The sequence below is a fragment of the Rattus norvegicus genome, chromosome 4 (genome assembly GCF_036323735.1).
Source record: "Rattus norvegicus strain BN/NHsdMcwi chromosome 4, GRCr8, whole genome shotgun sequence".
Lineage (NCBI taxonomy): Eukaryota > Metazoa > Chordata > Mammalia > Rodentia > Muridae > Rattus > Rattus norvegicus.
In genome coordinates, this window is record NC_086022.1 from 89,305,795 (window position 1) to 89,325,469 (window position 19,675).

The following is a 19,675-nucleotide window of genomic DNA, read 5'->3' on the forward strand; positions in this document are numbered from 1 at the left end:
TCCGATCTGTACTTCCCAAGTTTAGGTTCCTGAGCACTGTCAGCCATAATCTGCCCTTAGCATTTATGAAAACAGTCCATCATTCGGAGATCCCAAAGATTTCATATGCTCCAATAATTCCTTTCTGAATTGGGGGTGGCAGATAGTAGGATTTTAGAAATGGGTCCAAGGGTGGGAGAATTTTTGTTTGGTTTAAACAGTAAACTCCTAAGGCAGCCTAAAGAAAGCTGTAGTCCAATTTTTAACAGACAAGATTACATGCTTGATTCTTTTGAAGGTCTTTTAGCCAAGATAATACTTTTTATCAATCTGCTTACTCGAGAATGATTGTGATAATTGTGTTTCTGTGCAAGTGCAAATTTAAGAAGACCCCTTTCTGTTTCAGGTTAATACAGAAGCTGAACCAGCAGACCATATTACAAGTTTCCTGTGGCAACTGGCACTGCTTGGCTCTGGCAGCTGGTAATTTATATAAATATATGCTAATGCTATGTTAATTCTGAAAGCATTTCTCTTCTGAAGTCCTGTGTTATCTAACTTGAAAGCTTTAACAACAGCGACGTTTGTCACTCAACATCTGCAGTTCATCCTTTCCTGGAGATGCGGACGATGCATCATTGCTCTTTGAGCTCTTATGGAAAGCAGAAACAAAGGCCAGGACTGTGCCCTGCGGGTCGGGGAGGGGGCCGCTGGAGAATATAAAATACTTGTGGGACTTTATTTTTAAAAGCTACCATCTGTTCTCAAGCTCCATTCTGCTTTGGGGATTCCAGATCAACGTAAAATCGGGAGTTAGGGAAGTGTAAGGCAGTGCACGGGCATACCGTTCAGGCTTCTGTTCTAGCAGTCTGGGGTTGCAGCTGCAGCTCCTGAAACTGTCCCAAGTCTCCTGGTTTAATGTGGTCAGAAATAAGGTCACCTTGCTTAGATAAGAGCCTGGTCACCAGCCTGTTTGTACTTGAATTTACTTAACCCTGTAGATTTACTTAACCTCAACACTTTAGATAAGTGTTGATAGTCTTTGAAGGCCACTGAGGATTGGGTTTACTTCTCTGTTGTGAAATGCTAATTTAATTTAGGCTTTGGAAATCTTAAAGCACAGTGTCTCCTTTCATTTGGGCGAGTTTGGTGTCTATAGGGTAGCTAATGAATGGTGTAACAGCTTGAAGTATCTTTGCGTATGGAGTCTGTACCTGTCATCTATATCATTTGGTTTGTAACATCCCTTGCCCTGTTGTTCTTTCAGATGGCCAGTTCTTCACATGGGGAAAGAACAGCCATGGACAGCTGGGCCTGGGGAAGGAGTTCCCCTCCCAAACCAGCCCACAGAGGGTGAGATCTTTGGAAGGGATCCCACTGGCTCAGGTGGCTGCAGGAGGGGCTCATAGCTTTGCCCTGTCTCTCTCAGGAGCCGTTTTTGGCTGGGGAATGAATAATGCAGGGCAGCTAGGGCTCAGTGATGAAAAAGGTATGTAAAGTCTGTGTACACTCTTCAGTTCAAAACCACGTTTGTTTGTTGAGCAAATGCTTCTTGTGGACCTACTGTGAGATAGCCTGATGCTAGGTGTTGAGGGAGCAGCAGTGAATGAGTCAGGACATCTGTGACTTCATTGTGACCACGTTCTAGTGGGCGGATGGGACTAACAAACAATAAATAATGTGTCACATGGCTTTGGAATAAGCTTTGTGTTTATCACAAGTCCGTCAGGAAGGAGCTCTCTGATAAGAACACATTCACATTGAGTCCTATGGTGGGGCTAGGAAGTGGGGCATGTAGATGACTTGGTGAGGGATGTTCTAGTCAAAGGAACAAGAATGAACAGGAAGAAGAGTGGTGGGGAAGCAGAGTAGAAGGAAGGGAGGCCATGTGGGCTCTGCTACTAAGGACCCCAGGTTATGTGAGGACTTTCACTTCCTTTCCTAATGAGGGGAGAAGAAACTTAAGGGTTTTGAAGAGAGGTGTGGTCTAGTTTAAGTCACTATTGTGGATCCAGGGGCAGGGATCTGCTGGGAGGTGGAAACAGGAGTCAAGTTTTTGTAGTGCTTGATGGTGAATGAAGATAAGGCTGTGCAGTCGGAAACAAAGGGGATGCCGGAAGGGTCAGGCTGTGTGCACGGGGCAAGGAAAGATGGCGTGAGTTGCAGTGGACGGAGTTAGAGAGATTACGAGTTAAGGTTTCGATAAATTACACTCAGATTTTGCTGGACTTTTCAAGTTGAGTTGGAGGCAGAGAGGTGAAGTGAATGTGAGTCAGGAGACTAGGGGATAGGAAGTTCATGCCGATTGTTGTATATATCTCATGCAGAAGGCCAGTGGTGGTCACGTGACATGCTGATGGCTTAATTTCTTTTAGATCGAGAGTCTCCATGCCACGTGAAGCTTTTACGAACACAGAAAGTCGTCTATATTAGTTGTGGAGAGGAGCACACAGCAGTTCTCACAAAGGTGAGGAGATTAACGGGGTTGGGATGTGGACTGGGGTTGGGGCGGGCAGTGAGATGGACGATTTCAAATGTCGCAGAGAAGCTATGGTGGTAAGTCACTATTCTTGGAATTATATTTTCTCTTTAGCTTTGTTCTGATTGTTTTGGGAGGAGTAGAAAGAAGACTGCTTTGTAAAAATATGCATATGCTTTCCTCTTGGATAACCTTCTATCTCCTCTAGGTAACATTTTAAAATAGTTCCATGGAAGTAACTTAAAGTGTGGTGTGTACCCCTGTGCAAAAACAGTTCCCATCCTTTGTTCGTTTAAAATAATTCATTTGAATATATAAAACAGATAGTAATTTAATTGCTATTTTAAAATTCTAAAAACATTAACATGCTAGAAAGAATAGAAGTCTGTCTTTCTTTCCTTCATTCCTTCACTTTGGTGGTGGTTGTGAGACAGGGTCTTACGTAACCTCTTTATCCTGTCACCCAGCATGCATTAGTATGACTTTCAACGCCTGCCCCTCCTGCCTCTACCTCCCAAGTACCGGAATTGCCAGCATGGGCCAGCAGGCCTAGCTTGGAAAGGCCTTTTCATGTTGTTATCTTATATTGATGCAGCATTTATTCAAGTACAAATTTAAAATCTTTCCTACGGAGCTGGTAGAGCCTCAGTTTCCTACATGCGAGTGAACCTGATGAATCGTATTCATTTTACCTGTTTTTTTTCCTTTAAAATTTTTTGCCTCCTTGCACATTACTCCACTTAAAAAAAGTGACCGCCCATGTTATGTATTTGAGGCAAGTGCATGCCTGTTGCCTGCGGAGGGCAGAGGAGGCTGGATCACCTGGAACTACAGTTACCTGTAGTTGTGAACTTTGGATGGTGAGTTCTGGGAATAGAACTCAGGCCCTCTAAAAGAGCACCAATTGCTCTCCCTAAACTGCTGAGCTAACCCTCTAGCCCCACATCACCTCACTCTTACATGCTCTTCAAATCTCCAATGGCAACCAGTCCTTTAAGCAGTGTGGACCTGCTCCCTAATGCTGTCATCTTACCTTCCTTTATTCTTTCCCACGGAATAAATGTTCTCAGGAAATGCTGACAGCCATCGGGTGAATATAATACCTTGAACAGACTGATGAGATGGAATTTTATGAATAAGTTTTAGAGGGCAGCCCTCAAACTCAGTTACCAAGTCACCCAATCCTTGTTCCTTGCTAGAGTGGGGGCGTGTTTACCTTTGGTGCTGGCTCCTGTGGACAGCTTGGACACGACTCTGTGAATGATGAAGTTAATCCGAGAAGAGTCCTGGAACTGATGGGCAGTGAAGTAACTCAGATTGCCTGTGGCAGGTGAGCATCCCCAAAAGCCTTCTCATGGTAGTGATGGTAGGGAGATGCAGAGTGGATCTGGCAGTGGGAAAGCCTGTGGACTCACTGAGCCATGGTCGTTTAAAGAGATATTTTTGTTGTTTGTTTTCTTTTCTTTTCTCCTCACCTCTTTGAGATAGTATAGGTCAGTGTGCCCTGTTCTGGCCTTAAACTTGGTATGTAGCAGAGGCTTTCTCCTTTTACCTCCTGAGTGAAGGGAGGACTCCAGGCATGTGCCACAGTGCACTGCTTTGCTTTAGGAAATCTCAGCTCCATGATCACCTGGGTTAGGGAAGTCAGACTGCAGTAGGTATGGGAAGGAAGGGACTTCGGTAAACAGACGGATGGGTGGACATTGGACCTCTTACAGAATAGAGGACAAGTAGTAGAATGAAGGAAAGAAATGAAGGAAGGTAACAGACAGGTCCTTGCTTGGGTCTCTTCTGCTTTTCTTTCATCCCAAAGGGAGGATATGACAGGTTGTTAATCCCTTCCCACATATCATTATCAGTAGGCACATGTGTGACCTTTGTCACAGCAATACAAGGTTGTCATCTATGGTTGGGTTCAGTGAGTTACAAGTCTGCCCTGCAAGCACAAGGACACAAATTAGGACCCCCACGAAGCACATGAAAAGCCATCTGTAATGTCAGCACGGAGGCAGGCTGAGACAGGCTCACTGTCAAGTCAGTCTAATTCACCAAGAGACTTTGCCTTTAAAAAGGTTCAGTGAGAGACTATCTTTAAATATAAGAGAAAAATTATTTCTGGTCTACCCACTTGTGCAGGTATGCATGTACCTATGCACATATACATGCACAACCTCCATTCTAGCAATTCTATAACACACACACACACACACACACACACACACACACACACACACACACACACAAAATCAAATTATAAACGTCTCGTTTTAAGCCAGTTTATGCTTTAGTGTTGGATCACTTTCAAAGCTGTCATGGGTTTCAGCCACATGTTAGCCATGCCTGATGAGATGTTAGAAGTTAAGAGTCTGACAAGGCTACCCTACACGGGAACACCTAGGAATTTCTGTGATTTTATGTGAAAGTGAGTTTATTATTCCTACAGACAGCACACTCTAGCCCTTGTGCCTTCTTCTGGACTCATCTATGCATTTGGTTGTGGAGCTAAAGGTCAGCTGGGAACCGGACATACATGTAATGTCAAGTGCCCATCTCCTGTGAAGGGCCACTGGGCTGCGCACAGCGGTCAGCTTTCAGCTCGAGCTGGTAAGAATGATTTTCATTGGAATTATATTTTAAGTAATCATAACTATTATTTTAATATGTATTTGCTACTTGTCTTTAACTACTTTAGAGGGAATAGACAAGAGTTGGGTTTCCCTTCCTCCCCTCCCCCTCTCTCTTTCTGTCTTTGGATACCTATTATCAAATCATTTGAGTACTCACCCTGCATGAAAGTCTGCAACCGAGAGCCTAAAGAACAATCAAAGATGTTGGCATCAAGGTGCTAGGTAGTGTATATCTTACAGTGGTTAAGTGGTGAAAATTAATCTTCAAGTCGTAATTGATTGCTTAACAAATTCTGTTACCATAGCAATGGTAATTTGTTTGCTAAAAAGCAAGCGTAAAGCTACTGGCCATCACCCCCTTGTCAGGAGCAAAGGACTGTTCTCCCAGGAGGTGAGGTAACTTGCTGAAGATCAAAAAAATTCTAGAGGCAGGATTTGAACTCAGATCTCCCTCATTCAAAAATCTGTGCCCTTTTTGCATGGTGTCTGGTGATAATGGGGTGAGACCTCTTAAAAGAAAGATTCTCTTGAGAAGATCGAGCAAGCCGACTGTTTATTTCACTGGAGATTAAAGGAAGACAGTTATGTGTATTGACCAGCTTCCTCATGCTGAAATCATAAATCCAGAGGTACAGATGGAGCTGCAGAGTTACTAAATAGAAGGATAATTTAATAAATTTAATTTTGAATTTTAAACAAATTTAGGGCTTAATAATGATTTAAAATAACAATTATTTGTTCCCTTACTTTGTTTTGTGAAAAGCAAATTAAAGAGAGTCAGTCAATTAGGCACACTAGGAGGAGGAACCATTGAAGGGTCCAGTGACCCACAAGGCCAGGGAATGAATAGTCTAATCTTTGTAAACCTATCATACATCGCAGAGCTGCTTCAAACCTGTCACTCAGCAAATACTTAAAGGACAGATATGTCTGAGATGTAGTTAGCTTAAAATATAAAATAAGCATGGCTGGGGGTTGGGGATTTAGCTCAGTGGTAGTGTGCTTGCCTAGGAAGTGCAAGGCCTTGGGTTCGGTCCCCAGCTCCGAAAAAAAGAACCAAAAAAAAAAAAAAAAAAAGCATGGCTGCACATTAGTATTCTCCAAAGCAAAGAGTAGCTTGGTGTCTTTCTCCAGGCATTCTCCTGTACTCAGAATATATACGCTTAGCAAGTGTGCTCCTGGGTTTAATGGTGCACGCCTGTAATACAGACACACAGTAGGATTGCAAGTCCTAGGTCAGCCTGGGCTTGTCTCAATCCCTTCTTCCTCCCAGACAATAAGCAAGTCAAGAAACTCAAGTTTTATTTGAAACCATACTTTTTAATAATGAAATCACAGTCTGGCTTGACTTAGGTAGTTGTAAGCTTATGTCTGTAAGCTTTGACAAAGTATGGTAGAAATAAGAACATTTCCAAATTTCATGTCATACGCTATGTACTCATGGCCCTTTGTGGTGATATGAGACTGCAGGGAAAGGCACCGAGGAGTCTTACAGCTAGAGGAGGACTGTGAGGGAGCAGGGCTTTACCTGGAAGTGTAAATTTATGTCCAAGGAGGCAAACCATTTAAAGAGAGTATGCTCTGTGTGAGAGGAGGGGAGAGGTATGGGAAGATGAAACAGCACAAGAGATTAGGGGTGTTAGAAGAAGTAATCATTCATGTTTATCTGTACACACACACACACACACACACACACACACACACAGACATACAGACATACGCACACAGATGTACACACACATACATACAGACAGACATATACACACATATACACACACATACACATATGCACATACACACATACACACACATACACATACATATACACACACAGACACACACACACATACACACACATACAGACATACACATAAACACACACAAATACACACAGACACACACAGACATACAAACACACACAGACATATACACACATACACACATACACATATGCACATACACACACATACACAGGCATACACACACACAGACATACACACACAGACATACACAGACATACACACACAGACTTGCACATACACACACACATACACACACACATACACACATACACAGAAGTGCATACATATATACAGGTAACACTAAACAGAACAGGAAGGTTTTTGTATATTTGTATATTTGTGTATTTGTGTGTGTGTGTGTGTGTGTGTGTGTGTGTGTGTGTGTGTGTGTAATAGTACCAAGTAAAAAGGGCCATAATTTCAAAAGGCAGAGAGGAAGAGGGTATATGGTAGGTGATAAGGGAATAAAGAGAAAGGGGAAATGATATAATTAATTTTTAAAATTATTTTTTAATTTAAAAAATTTTTTAAATTTTTTAAAAATAGCTATTAGGTGGTCTTAAGAATATCCCCGTGATGGGATATCAACCTGGGACTTGGAAAAGAGGTCCTTGTATTGCTAGCATCATCCTGAAGGGAGACAGAGAGGGGCGCCTGCAGTTGTGCAATGGCTATGCATATGTTACTATTTATAGCAGTGTCCATTTTAGGTTTCTGGCTGGTGGCATGACAGAGTTAGCATGAGAAATAGAAACAGGGTCAGGGTTAGCTGGCTGCCAGGGAGGCAGGCTGGGAGGGTTTGGGCACCATTGCATGTGTTTATTTTTAACTGAACTAGAAACAGTCCTGGGCAGTGAACAAGGAGGGCCTCCCTCCTCATACAATTAAAGCAGATAAGCTTCTGGAGCATATTTTGGAACATCAGGAGCGGATGAGGGAGCGACTATTGACAGACATACTGTTTGAAATGCTTTTTGACAGATCGCTTTAAGTACCGCGTGGTTAAGCAGATCTTCTCCGGAGGGGACCAGACATTTGTACTTTGCTCCACATATGAGGTAAGAGTTTCCTTTATCACATTTAAAGTAGAATGATGGTAATCAGCGTTTTCTTTAATAGATACACAAAAGCTTTGCGGCTCTTTGTTTCTACTGATGATTTTTTCTTATTAAAAGAATCAAACTGAACAACGTTAGCTCAACTAAACTCCTTTGACTTGCTAATAATTATCTTGTTCTTAACATGGTAAAGTTCTGATTTATAGTGTAGAATTAATCCCTTATATTCATATTTGTTGTAAAAGAAATTTAAGGGGGCCTAGAGCGTTTGTGTTACCATTTTTCTGTTTCTTCACTGTTAAGTACCAACGAATTCTAGGCGTTTGATAAGTTAGTGGGTTTCATTGTTGGTGTGACCGAGTATATAATAAATATATAAGAGAGGTTCAAAAAAGTTCAGATTTTTTTTATTATTTATCACCTAGTCATGATACCAGACCAAGATTTCCCTTCTCTTGTTCCTGTTAAGGCACAAAGGACGAGTCTCATACATGGGTATGGATGGGTATGGCAGGGCACACTTGTAACCCTAGCTCTTACTTGGTAGACACAGCAGTTCTTATCTAGGAGGCTAGTTTGGGCCAGCCTGAGCTACATGAGACTCTGTCTCAAAGGAAAAGAAAGGGTGTGGAGGTGGGGCGAAAGGGAAAGGAGATGTGGCATATGGCCTTTCAGGGCTCAAAGTGTGTAGATAGAAGAATCAGTGGCATTTATTTAATTCATTCTGCTCTTCATGGTCAAGGGCAGCCAGCTGACGAGTGCTGAGCTGTGGTTCTCTTCCATTGTCTTCTCATGCTCCCTATTTAACAAGCTCTGCAGGGAGAAGGGGGGCAAACTCAAGGCAGTAACTGGAAAAGCGGGAGACTATGGGACACTGGGAAAGCCTCCCCTTTGCTCTGACACCACCATCTGTGTCCTTAGTACCATTCTGTGACGTTCTGCAGCTGCTCAGCCAAGCTTCAGGTCAGGAGCCTGCAGGAAGCCGTGTATGAGCCGTCTTAAGGGAGATGTAGAATAGCTGCCTTGGGTTCAGCTTTATAACTTCACAGAAAAATCCTACAGGGAGCTGAGGCTATAAAATGAATGATGAAAACATGGGGTCTCTTCAGTAACTTATTTGGTTTTCAAAAATTGGCTTGTAGGAATTTATTTCTGAATGAAACTGACTTAAGATTCTGTCTTTTGTTGCTGTTCTTGAGACAGTTTTTCTGTGTAGCCCTGGCTGTCTTGGAACTCACCAGGCTGGCCTCTAAGGCAGAGATTTATCTGCCTCTGCCTCCTGAGTGTTGGGATTAAAGCTCTATACCATAGCCACCTGAGAAACTGACTTAAATAATATCCAATTTTTAATTTTTTTCTGAGAATTAAACATAAAACGTAAATTTCCTTCCTTTAATAAATATACAATATAGTCTAGGCAGCTGAGTTTTAAATATATCAGTAGTGTTGGGCATGGAAAACAGTAAGGTATATGATAGTGTTAGTTAGCTGGTAAGTTAAAGTTTCAACTGGTGAGAGGTCTCCCCATTAAAGTTTTAACTTCACAGTGGAACATCCCTCCCCCCCACCTTGAAAAAGGTAGCCAAGCTCACCTGAAGCATACGGCTGGCCTTTGTCTCAGGTTCTGAAGTGCTGTCCCTGCAGCCGTGGTACCCCTGTCTTTTCAAGTATAAAGCCATACTTATTTACATGCTATTACAACATATGCTTATGTATACAATATCTATATTATATGTACTACATATATGCATATCTTATATGTGTATAAAATACTGTGTGTATATATATGTGTGTATATATGCACTCACATGCACACACTCTAGATGCTTATTAGATACAGAGAATGAAAATTTTATTCTTACCTAATTACCTCTAGTTACCTTATCACTACTTTAATGTGAAGTGACAGCCAGAAAAACAATGTTTCAGATTCTTTTAGATTTTGAAATATTTGCAAATACACAAAGTATGTTGGAAATGGAACCCAGGTCTACACAAAAACTAATACCAACTCCAGTACATCATGGAGGTAGGACCATATGACCTCTTGAAGCACTGCATGTGTGAACATGAAACTCAAACATACTGAAGGCATGTTATACGACATCTTAAGTTATAGGTATATACTTGAGCTGAGGAGATGGTTCAGTAGTGAAAATGCTTGCCCTGCAAAGTGTTTGGATGAGAGTTCAGATCCCCAGAACCCTTGTAAAAGTCGGTTGGTTGTGGCACTAGCCAGACGAGCCATTGGTGAACTCTAAGGTCACTTAAGAGACCTTGTTTCAATGAATAAGGTGGAGAGTGATCACGGAAGAGTGAACAGGTCAACCTCTTGTATATGCGCATGTGTGTACCCACACACATGAAAATACACCCGTAAAGGCATGCACAGCACACACAAGCACTTGAAGGGGGAAAGGGCACTGAATTTCCAGAAATTGCTTACTAAATTCTGTGTTTCTTAAATGTATTAAAACAGGGTTTTACTGTAGCCCTGGCTGGTCTTGAGAATTCTCTGTTCATTGCATAGCTAAGGGATGATCTTGAACTCTTCTTGATTCTCCTCCCTCTCCTTACTTCCAAAGTGCTGAGATTACAGGCATGTACCATCGTGTCTGACTTAACCTTTTTTTATATTACATTTCATCAGAGTTGAGGGAGCAGTTATGGCAACCAATACCTCTATAGCCTGGTGACTCAGAGCAAGGAGAAGGAGACCCGGGAAGCTTGTGATGGAGTTGAAACAGACACTCTAGAAGAGCACCTCCTCATGGGTGAAGGACAGAGGGCTTGATAGAGGGAGAGACGGGGCTTAGGTCACTTGCAAAGAGACCTCACCCTTTATGGTGTGGTGTCCTGAAGTTGAGGCGAGGGAGCTGAGCATTTGTACCACAGCTACCTGCCACCGAGTGTGATAGAACAGTGCAGTGGCTTAGGGAAGATCCTGAGGAACAGCCCCATCCTCGCTGCAGGAGTGGGGATGGGTCTCTGCTCCACAGGAGAGGATTTGGAAAGAAGGGGAGAAGATCCATGCCTCTCATTTCTCTTTAATCTTGTATTTATTTCTCCAGAATTCTTCTCCTGCTGTTGACTTCAGAACTGTGAACCAAGCACATTATACCAACTTAATAAATGACGAAACCATAGCAGTTTGGAGACAAAAGCTCACAGAACACAACAACGCAAATACAGTCAAGTATGCGTTTGTCAGCCTTCATTTTGTTTCTTCCAAAGCATGCTGGGGTCCTCTAGCCTAGTGACTGATACTCCCTGCACCTACCCCGAGCTTGTGAATATGAATGGAGATTTGCATTTACGGAATCATTTTTGTATATTTATTTGGAATCGCATCTCATTAGCCCCCACCTAACACAGTGGTTTGCCCTCCAGTTCTCACTCCTCACCTTGACGCATCATTGCAAGATCTGTGACATCCTTTGAAGGAAGGCCTGAGGTCGTATCTCTGCTCAGAGCTCTCTGTATCATGTTGCATATAGAAATGGTTTTCTTCATAGTGATGCTTCAAGGAATCTTGAATATTAATAGCCTTTATTATTTTAATTAATCTGAGTAACTTCTACAGCTTTGCCAATCAATGTGATTTGTTGAAATGGTAATTCAGAGTCTTCTGGGTAAAAGGTATATTAAAAATGTAAAACTTGTTGGGTTTGAAAAATAGTTTTCTTTGCACATTTTTTTTTTACTTTGAACGCATTTTCATATTTTTCCTATCGTCTCACTTATGAAAACAAATAAATCAATCTGTGTAACAAAGACGGTTATCTTAACAAGTGCACAGCGGGTCTTGCTTTGTGGTCAAGGCTGTGCTGCAGCACATGCCCAGGCCCCACCCTGAAGCAGCCTACAGAATCCCCTATGTTTTGAGCATTGTTAAGGAGCTGAGGATAGAAAGGGAGTGAGGATAAGAGATGCCAGGCTGCTGATCAGCAGGTGACTAGAAGAATGGGTTTCAGTTTTCTTACTTAACAACTGAGGCTAGAAGGAGTCATCACTAATGATCTTACTTGATCCAAATGCTTCAGCTGGCAGAAGTTACCACGACCTCCTTCCAATCACTTACTTGTTTTAGCCCTTGCTTTTTGTGGCAATCCTGGGTCCTCACAGTAGACCCTTCCTCAGACTCTGCAGAATTTAGGTAATAGGAATAAGTCTTTATTTCCACTCATTTTAGTTTCTTTCTCAGATGGTCAATAGAATAGGCAGACATGATTGGGTATTTATTAACTTCTGTACTTGGGAAATAACAGCTCACATTTTCTGTTTGCTTGGAATGGTGGTAAGAGAGTGTCCAAGCTTTTTGTTGGAAGCAATTTTTCTTTTATGATTTTGACATACACACACATTTATATATACCTACACATGCATATATATGTAACCTGTGGGTTACTTGTTCTTGTCCATTTAGAGGCAAAGCATTGTCCTCTAATGAGGTATACACTGATGACCCAATAAGGGCTAGCTAGGAAGATGTTACTGATGGTTATATAAGCTCCGATTTGTAATTCTTAAAGACCCTTTTCTCCTTTTCTGTCTTGAATAGTGGTGTTGTTCAGATACTGTCTTCTGCAGCTTGTTGGAATGGAAGCTTTCTGGAAAAAAAGTAAGTGTCATACACGTTTCAGAAGCCGTGTGTAGTATAAATACTTACCAAGTCTATAAAAGACTTCTCCATAGTGCTTGGTTTCAATTGCAGGGGAAAGCTGACATTTGCCTAAAAATTGAAATATCCAGTAATGATGAATTAGAGGGTCCCAGGGTAGTGGTGTTTGCTCACTCCTCACTGGGCAGATTTACAGAAAGAAATGGTCCCTTGGGAGATCTAGTATGGCTGACCCAAAGCCAGAAATCCAGGCTGTCCCAAAGTGCTGCTCCCACATGTGTGTATGATTTGTTCTTTTTAAAACATGACTCCAGCCAATGCCGAGGCTGAAGTGGGTTTATTTTTTTCTAGTCTGCTTTTATATCATTAGTATAGGTATGATATAATACATATATACATTCTAGTTACATACAAAGAAAATGGTCAGTCCAAATTACTTACAAAATGTGAGGAGCCCATCCTTCTGAGAAAGCTGGCACAGAGGCCCGATAAATAGTTCCAGAAAGGCTGGGAGTGTAGCTGCTGTTCATGGAGCCACCAAAGACAGGCAACAGTGCCCTCCATGAGCAGCTCTGTATGATTTGTTCTTAAATTCAATATTCTCCAGTAGTTCTTTGTTTCTTTAGTTTGTTGAGGTAATTTTTCATTTCTTAAGAGGAGTGTCATGTAGAGGTCTTAGGGAAGCTTCCTTCTGGGACTCTGTGGATTCAGTCGGGCTCAGCTCTGACTAAAACTAGAGGGAGAAAATAGGATGTCTCTTTTGGCCTTATTTCTTCTGCAGATGCCCCACTCCCCACCCCCCCCACCCCCAAGGACCTCATGCAGCAGAATGGCCTTGCCAGGAGTTGGGATCATCAGGGATCCCAAGTCCTATCATTTCGTGGTCCTTAACTACTGACTAGGTTAATGAAATATTAGGACAAATATGTTAGCCCTCTGTTATCGTGACAATACCTTAGGTGCATCCTCAGCTTCTTCAGTCCATGATCAGGTATCACATTTCTTTAGGACCAGTGGTGAGGACATCCATCACTGTAGGAGATTCCATGTAGAAACCACTCACCTTATGCTGGCTGTCAGGGAAGAGGTAGGGAAGGGTGAAGGTCCAGTATCGAAAAGTACAAACACTGTATCTCACCTTCTAAGTGCACCACCTCCCAGTGATGCTACAGGCTGACGTCCATGCCTTCTATACATGTCTTTAACCAAACATTCCAAGTGCAAGTATAGCAGTGAGGACTGACAGGAGTGGGTAAGGGGGAAGCTGATCAGGATAGATGGGGAGCAGTGAGCTCAATGCACCACACTTACTAGTATGGAAATGTCCCTATGTAAAAGAGCACTATGTATAATTTATATACATATACATATATATATATATATATATATATAATCAAAGAGCATTTTAAGTATAGCAATGAGTTAGACTTTAGTTCTCTGTGTGATTTATAGATCTACCATGTGATTCAGTTATTGCTATAACCTGGGCATAAACCCAAAGGACTCCATGTCCTGTTATAAGGATACCTGTTCATCCATATTTAGGGTGAGAGTACTCACCCCAGTGTGTATCTTGTGAGCTCAGCAGACCAACTTCAAGTCTGGACCAGCCACATAAAAGGGCATGGAAGCTTTTGCTTTTTGCCTGTTTACCCTGACTCTTCAGGACAGGGTCATCTGAACCAACAGGTTGTTGAGGCATTCCTGTGCTGGTATTAAAACCTACTTCAGGATTTTAACCTAAACCACAGAGCAGTGAGATATTAGCCACATGGTCTAAAACAACTACTGAATTCTTGGTCATTTTATGGGAAACAGCCATTGTTGGACTAGTCAGACTACGACCTGTAAGCCATTCTACTAAATCCCATAAATTTATCCCATCTAATGTGTGACTAAGAAATATCTTTAAAATTATTCAACATCCTTAGCTGTTAGGGAAATGCAAATTAAAGGGACTAAGAGACCATCTTTCTAGTCAGAATGGCTGAGTTCAGGGAAAAAAATTAAGAGATAATGCTGAGGAGAGTGGGGAAAGGGAACCCTCTTCCATTTGGATGTTTCCTAACACCATAGGAAAAAGTCCTTCCACCTTTCTTCAAGTTACCTTTAGGTTATTAAAGTTAATGTCTCGGTTAAATCATTGTAGGAACAGGAGAAAAATACCTATCAAGGAAGTCTAAGCAACTGTTCTGGGTTTTGCCATTTTGATTCTTATGTATTCAATGTCTAGTTTGCATCTATTGTAACATTGTCAGAGACTGTTAAATCACTTGAATGTATATATTACTCAGAACAAAGCCTGTGTTTGAAATGGCTATTTTGCAAATTAATAGATATGATATATTCATGAGTGGCAATCTTAGAGATATCCTTTGTCTCTGGGAAGCTAAGACTGTGTTGAGCTGGAAAAATGATTTTATTGCTAATAACATTTGAGCACTAGCTGTAAAGTCTCTGGTGGGTAAATGTAATTGAATCTTGTTTAAGTAAGAGAGATAATAGCTTGACTTTTTTAAAATCTGATTTTCATTTTGAATACTTCTTGAGGAAGGCTTGAAATAAGGGGGTCGCTGTGCTGTTTGTTCATGAGTGGGCCCCTTACGCATAAGAGAAGTGAGTGTGGGTGATTAAAACCAGCCACAGCATTCACACCTGCACAAACCCATAGAAGTGGGTTGGGCACGGGACCTGCCTTCTGCTTTGTGAAAGCCTAGCTTGAGATAGAAGGGTTTCTACTTGGACTTGAGGGGGAAAAGGTTTGAGAAAAATTAAGTCATATTTAACAGTGGAATTGTCCCCATTGCTTAGGAAGCAGAGCAGGAGATCTCTGTGTTCAAGGCCAGCCTGGTCTACAGAGAGACTTCTAAGCTGACAGGGGCTTCCTTTCACAAATTAAAAATGAAACAACCAAAGTGGGGTAGATAGAATTGCTAAAGGCTTACTCAGTTGGTCTTCCCCAAACTAGTGTTCTCGAATATCTTATCTACTAAGTCAAATTAAGATCTGTCTAGATTGGGTTAATTAATTAAGTACTTATAGTATTTTTTTAAACCAGTATTTGCCTTATGTTTTTATTACCTATGGATTTTTGTTTGTTTTATTTAGAATTGATGAACATTTTAAAACCAGTCCCAAAATCCCTGGGATTGACCTGAACTCAACTAGGGTTTTATTTGAGAAGTTAATGCACTCTCAGCACTCCATGATTCTAGAGCAGGTAAGTGGTTTACATTTATAAAATTCCGTTTACCTTGAAGAGTTCTGCCCCTAAGACAAAAGGAACAGCGAGATGAAAGAATACACTCTTATGCAAGCTGTAACTTTGTAAAACATTAGTGTTGGGACTTGGGCTGTCTTTTGCTTATATCTTCCTGAGGAGTTTCCTCTCTCAAGTATGAGGTCTGTAGGTGGGACTCCTCCTTCTCCGGGATGTGCTGGGAGTCTGAACTAGCACCTGGCTCCGTCTGTTTGCTCAGTGCACTCTGAACGAGCAAGGGTTGCGAGTTCATTAAATAACTTATGAATTTGGAGATGAGTTATTTAGGTCTCAGATATGTTTAAATTTATCACTACTTTTCCTTCTTTTTTTATAGATACTAAACAGCTTTGAAAGTTGCCTCATTCCCCAGTTGTCAAGTTCACCTCCAGATGTGGAGGCAATGAGAATCTATTTAATACTACCAGAGTTTCCGCTGCTTCAGGATTCTAAGTATTACATAACGCTGACCATTCCCCTGGCGATGGCCATTCTGAGGCTGGAAACCAACCCTAGCAAAGTATTAGGTAAATTCATCAGATTTAATACCACTGGCTTTGGACTTGGTTGTTTTGCTTTGTCAGCTGGCTTTTGTGGACTGAGATCTAACAATCTACCTTTGCCATTTAATAGCTTCACCACTTACTCCTTTCTTTGCTGTTGACGTCCAGCTAACCCTGTTTGCAATCCAGGCGAATTGATCTCTTATTTAACTTAGTCCCAATTTTGAGAAATTCATAAAGTGAGGTTATTGAACTTTAAACTGTCCCCACCCCCACATTTGCTTGCTGTTGTAATGCCTCAAATATTAGTTATCCTTCTGTCTATCCATCTCCAGTACTGACTTCAGCGGGTGAGAGCCACATGAACAGCTTTTGTGATGCAGAGATCTCCATGCAAGGGGGGGTGGACCTAGTGAGGACTCACGGAATGTTTGTTTTCTTTTTCTTTTTTAGGACACTTGAGTCCACCTTGATTTTTGCAGGCTCCGGACACTTTGCTGAGATAAGAACCTTCTGTTCCTCAGCGGGCTGGAAAGGGTCTCTAGAGGCTGGAGTAGCACCCGACAGGTTTTTTTTGTTTTTTTGTTTTTTTGTTTTTTTGTTTTTAATAATCGAATACAGAGACCTGTCCCCTTGCTTTTTACTTTTTTCCCCTCCCTTGGTAATTTTTCTCAGTGTTCCTTTCGACTTGGTAACTTCTGTGATTCCAGTGGCCTGAGTATCACTGGAGGATGGTTTTCCATCAAGTAGATTGACCTGCTTCTGGCTTTTCTATTGCTTCCCCCTTCACACAAGAGTAATAATGACCGCATCAGTAATGCGTTAAGCACTTGATACTTACCATTATCAGGGCATGTTCAGAGCATGTTTTCTTAGGCATTTCCAATAGGTGTAAAATTAGAGTGATGGCCGTTTTTAAAGACATTTTATCAGACTTTAAAATTTTTGGCATTTTAAATTTTAACAATTTTCCTAGGCCAAATCGCACAACACAGAACGGGACCATTCAGTTTTATAATCAGTTTGTTTCTAACATCTGACAGTTCAAGTTGAAGAGAAAACCTCAGAGTAGAGTAAACCCAGCAGACGCCTGTCACATAAATCCAGCAGCTCTCAATAGGTCGTCCGTTTTAGTGGATGTTTCTCCCACTGTGATTTTTTTTTTAAGGTTTCTTTTATGTGTATAGATATTTTGCCTGCATGTATGTCGATGTACCATTTGCGTGTCTGGTGCCATGAAGGCCAGAAGATCCCTGAGAACTGGAGTTTCAGATGGTTGTGAGCATGAGTGTATGTGGTAGGAATCAAACCTGGGACCTCAGGAAGAGTAGTCAGTGCTCTTGGACAGTGAGCCATCTCTCCGGCATCCGTCAATTTTTAATGAACTATTTTAAACAAGAAAACCTTACGGATTTCAGTATGGCTGAGTTCATTTATGAAGATACACTGATAGATTCCCGCTTGAATGGAAAGGTACTGCTTGGAGAGAATAGTACCAATTTCTTAAACTAACTATGCGTCATAACAGGAAGGAATGGTTTCCACATCCTCTAAGTGTGAAGTGTCCCTTGTACAGAATGTCAGTAGTGGCTGAGTCAGTCCCAAAAGGTCAAGGCTGCACAAATACCACTGCAGTTGGTGCAGTCAGCCTCCTGCCTGATCCCCACACAGCCTTGGAACTCAATGTTTTAAGATTAGCCTTCAGCATGAGTCTGAGAAAAAGGCAGATGAAAACTCCAACAACATAAACACTTTTAAGAAAGAAAGAAATGCAGGAGGTGGGGGGGGGGGAGTTAACTTAAGGCCTCTTTATTTAGCTGTTTCTCCACACATGTTTTAATGGTTCCTTTTAAAAATCGTTTTTTGGGAAGCTGTATTGTAGACTAATATTTATCTTCTAGACACAGGAGTTATAGCTAGCAGGGAGACGACATAAGAACACCTGCCCAAGGTTATGTGCTAAGACATGTCTGTCTTTCTTCCTTAAGATAACTGGTGGTCTCAGGCATGCCCAAAATACTTCATGAAGCTGGTAACCCTCTATAAAAGTGCCGTCCTTTACCTCCTAAGGGGAAGGAAGACATTCCTAATCCCTGTACTGTTTAACAATTACATGACCGCAACCCTCAAGCTTCTGGAGAAATTGTACAAGGTAACCCTCGGGGATGGAGAAGGGAGGGTGTGAAAGGATGGATGAAGTATTCTGCTGTGGCTTTCTCTGGGAGATTTTCCAGTTCTGTGGTTTTAGTTGTTCTTATTTTGCTCTTCATCAGGTAAATCTTAAGGTGAAGCACGTGGAGTACGATAAGTTTTATATCCCTGAGATTTCTAGTCTAGTGGACATTCAGGAAGACTACCTCATGTGGTTTTTGCATCAATCCGGAATGGTAAGAATTCGTGGAAAGCATTTTTTAAGGCTTTAGCCTTTTTGTTTGTGTTTGAAGCGTGCAGTGCACTTGAACCTTACACCTTGCCTTTGACTTAAGGGCTGCTGCCACACCTCTCTATTTCACTCAATTCGCTTTGGAATTCTTGGAACCTACAAGTATTTTAAGTAGCCTTATGTGTCATAAGTTTCATCAAGTCTCTGGGGCTGGAGTTGTAGCTTAGTGGAGGACTTTGTGCTTAGCATGCTCAGGGCTCTAGGTTTGATCCCAAATTCTACCTTTAACGAAAAGAAAAAAGAAGAAAAGTAAATCCAAGTATCTAAAGCAGTCATATTGACAAACAGAAAGTGGAATGGTGGGCAGAGGCGGTCCGGAGGCACTGGGAAACTGGAGTTGTTTTTAATGCATTTTAGGTTCCAGTTCACCAAGATTCTGGAATTCTGTCGTACAACAGTGTGAATGTTTCAGGGGCCCTTGTTCATCTACGGATGGATTTATGCATTTATTTATTTATTTTAATATTTTATGTATTTGAGTGTTTTATTTGAATGTGTACCATTGTACACGTCTGGTGCCTGCAGAAGCCAAGCATGGCCATTCAAGCTCTTGGAACTGGAGTTACAGACTGCCGTGAACTGGTATATGGGTGCCGAGAATCAAACCTGAGTCTTGTACTCTTTAACTGCTGAGTCATCTGTGTAAACCCTTGTTTTGTTTTTGAGATGAGATCTCATGTATCCTAGGGTACCTTCCAACTCACATGACCAAAGATGACTTTGATCCTCCTGTCCTCACTCCTCTCCAGTCCTGTGATTATTAGTGTGTGCTTCTACACCTGCATTTGATGTATTGCTGGGCATCATACCGAAGACTTTGTTCATCTAGACAAGTGCCCACCTAGTGAGCTGTGTCTCTAGTTGATGCAAATATTCTTAATATTGCTGATTTACATTTGAAAAT

The 19,675-nt window shown here is 41.6% G+C and overlaps 1 protein-coding gene across 5 annotated transcripts in view; it reads left to right on the forward strand.

The window, feature by feature from the left end:
• The window catches only part of Herc3 (HECT and RLD domain containing E3 ubiquitin protein ligase 3), a 90,283-nt gene that overhangs the window by 23,421 nt on the left and 47,187 nt on the right, over positions 1–19,675 (forward strand). For 3 of the 5 annotated variants that reach the window (XM_006236585.5, XM_006236584.4, NM_001108631.1), the window contains 12 exon segments: positions 386–462; positions 1,247–1,468; positions 2,355–2,446; positions 3,658–3,788; positions 4,902–5,062; positions 7,869–7,945; positions 11,017–11,141; positions 12,507–12,566; positions 15,675–15,786; positions 16,163–16,352; positions 18,317–18,480; positions 18,602–18,715. In XM_006236585.5, coding sequence (XP_006236647.1) covers positions 386–462; positions 1,247–1,468; positions 2,355–2,446; positions 3,658–3,788; positions 4,902–5,062; positions 7,869–7,945; positions 11,017–11,141; positions 12,507–12,566; positions 15,675–15,786; positions 16,163–16,352; positions 18,317–18,480; positions 18,602–18,715 — 1,525 coding nt within the window. 5 annotated transcript variants of the gene reach the window in all.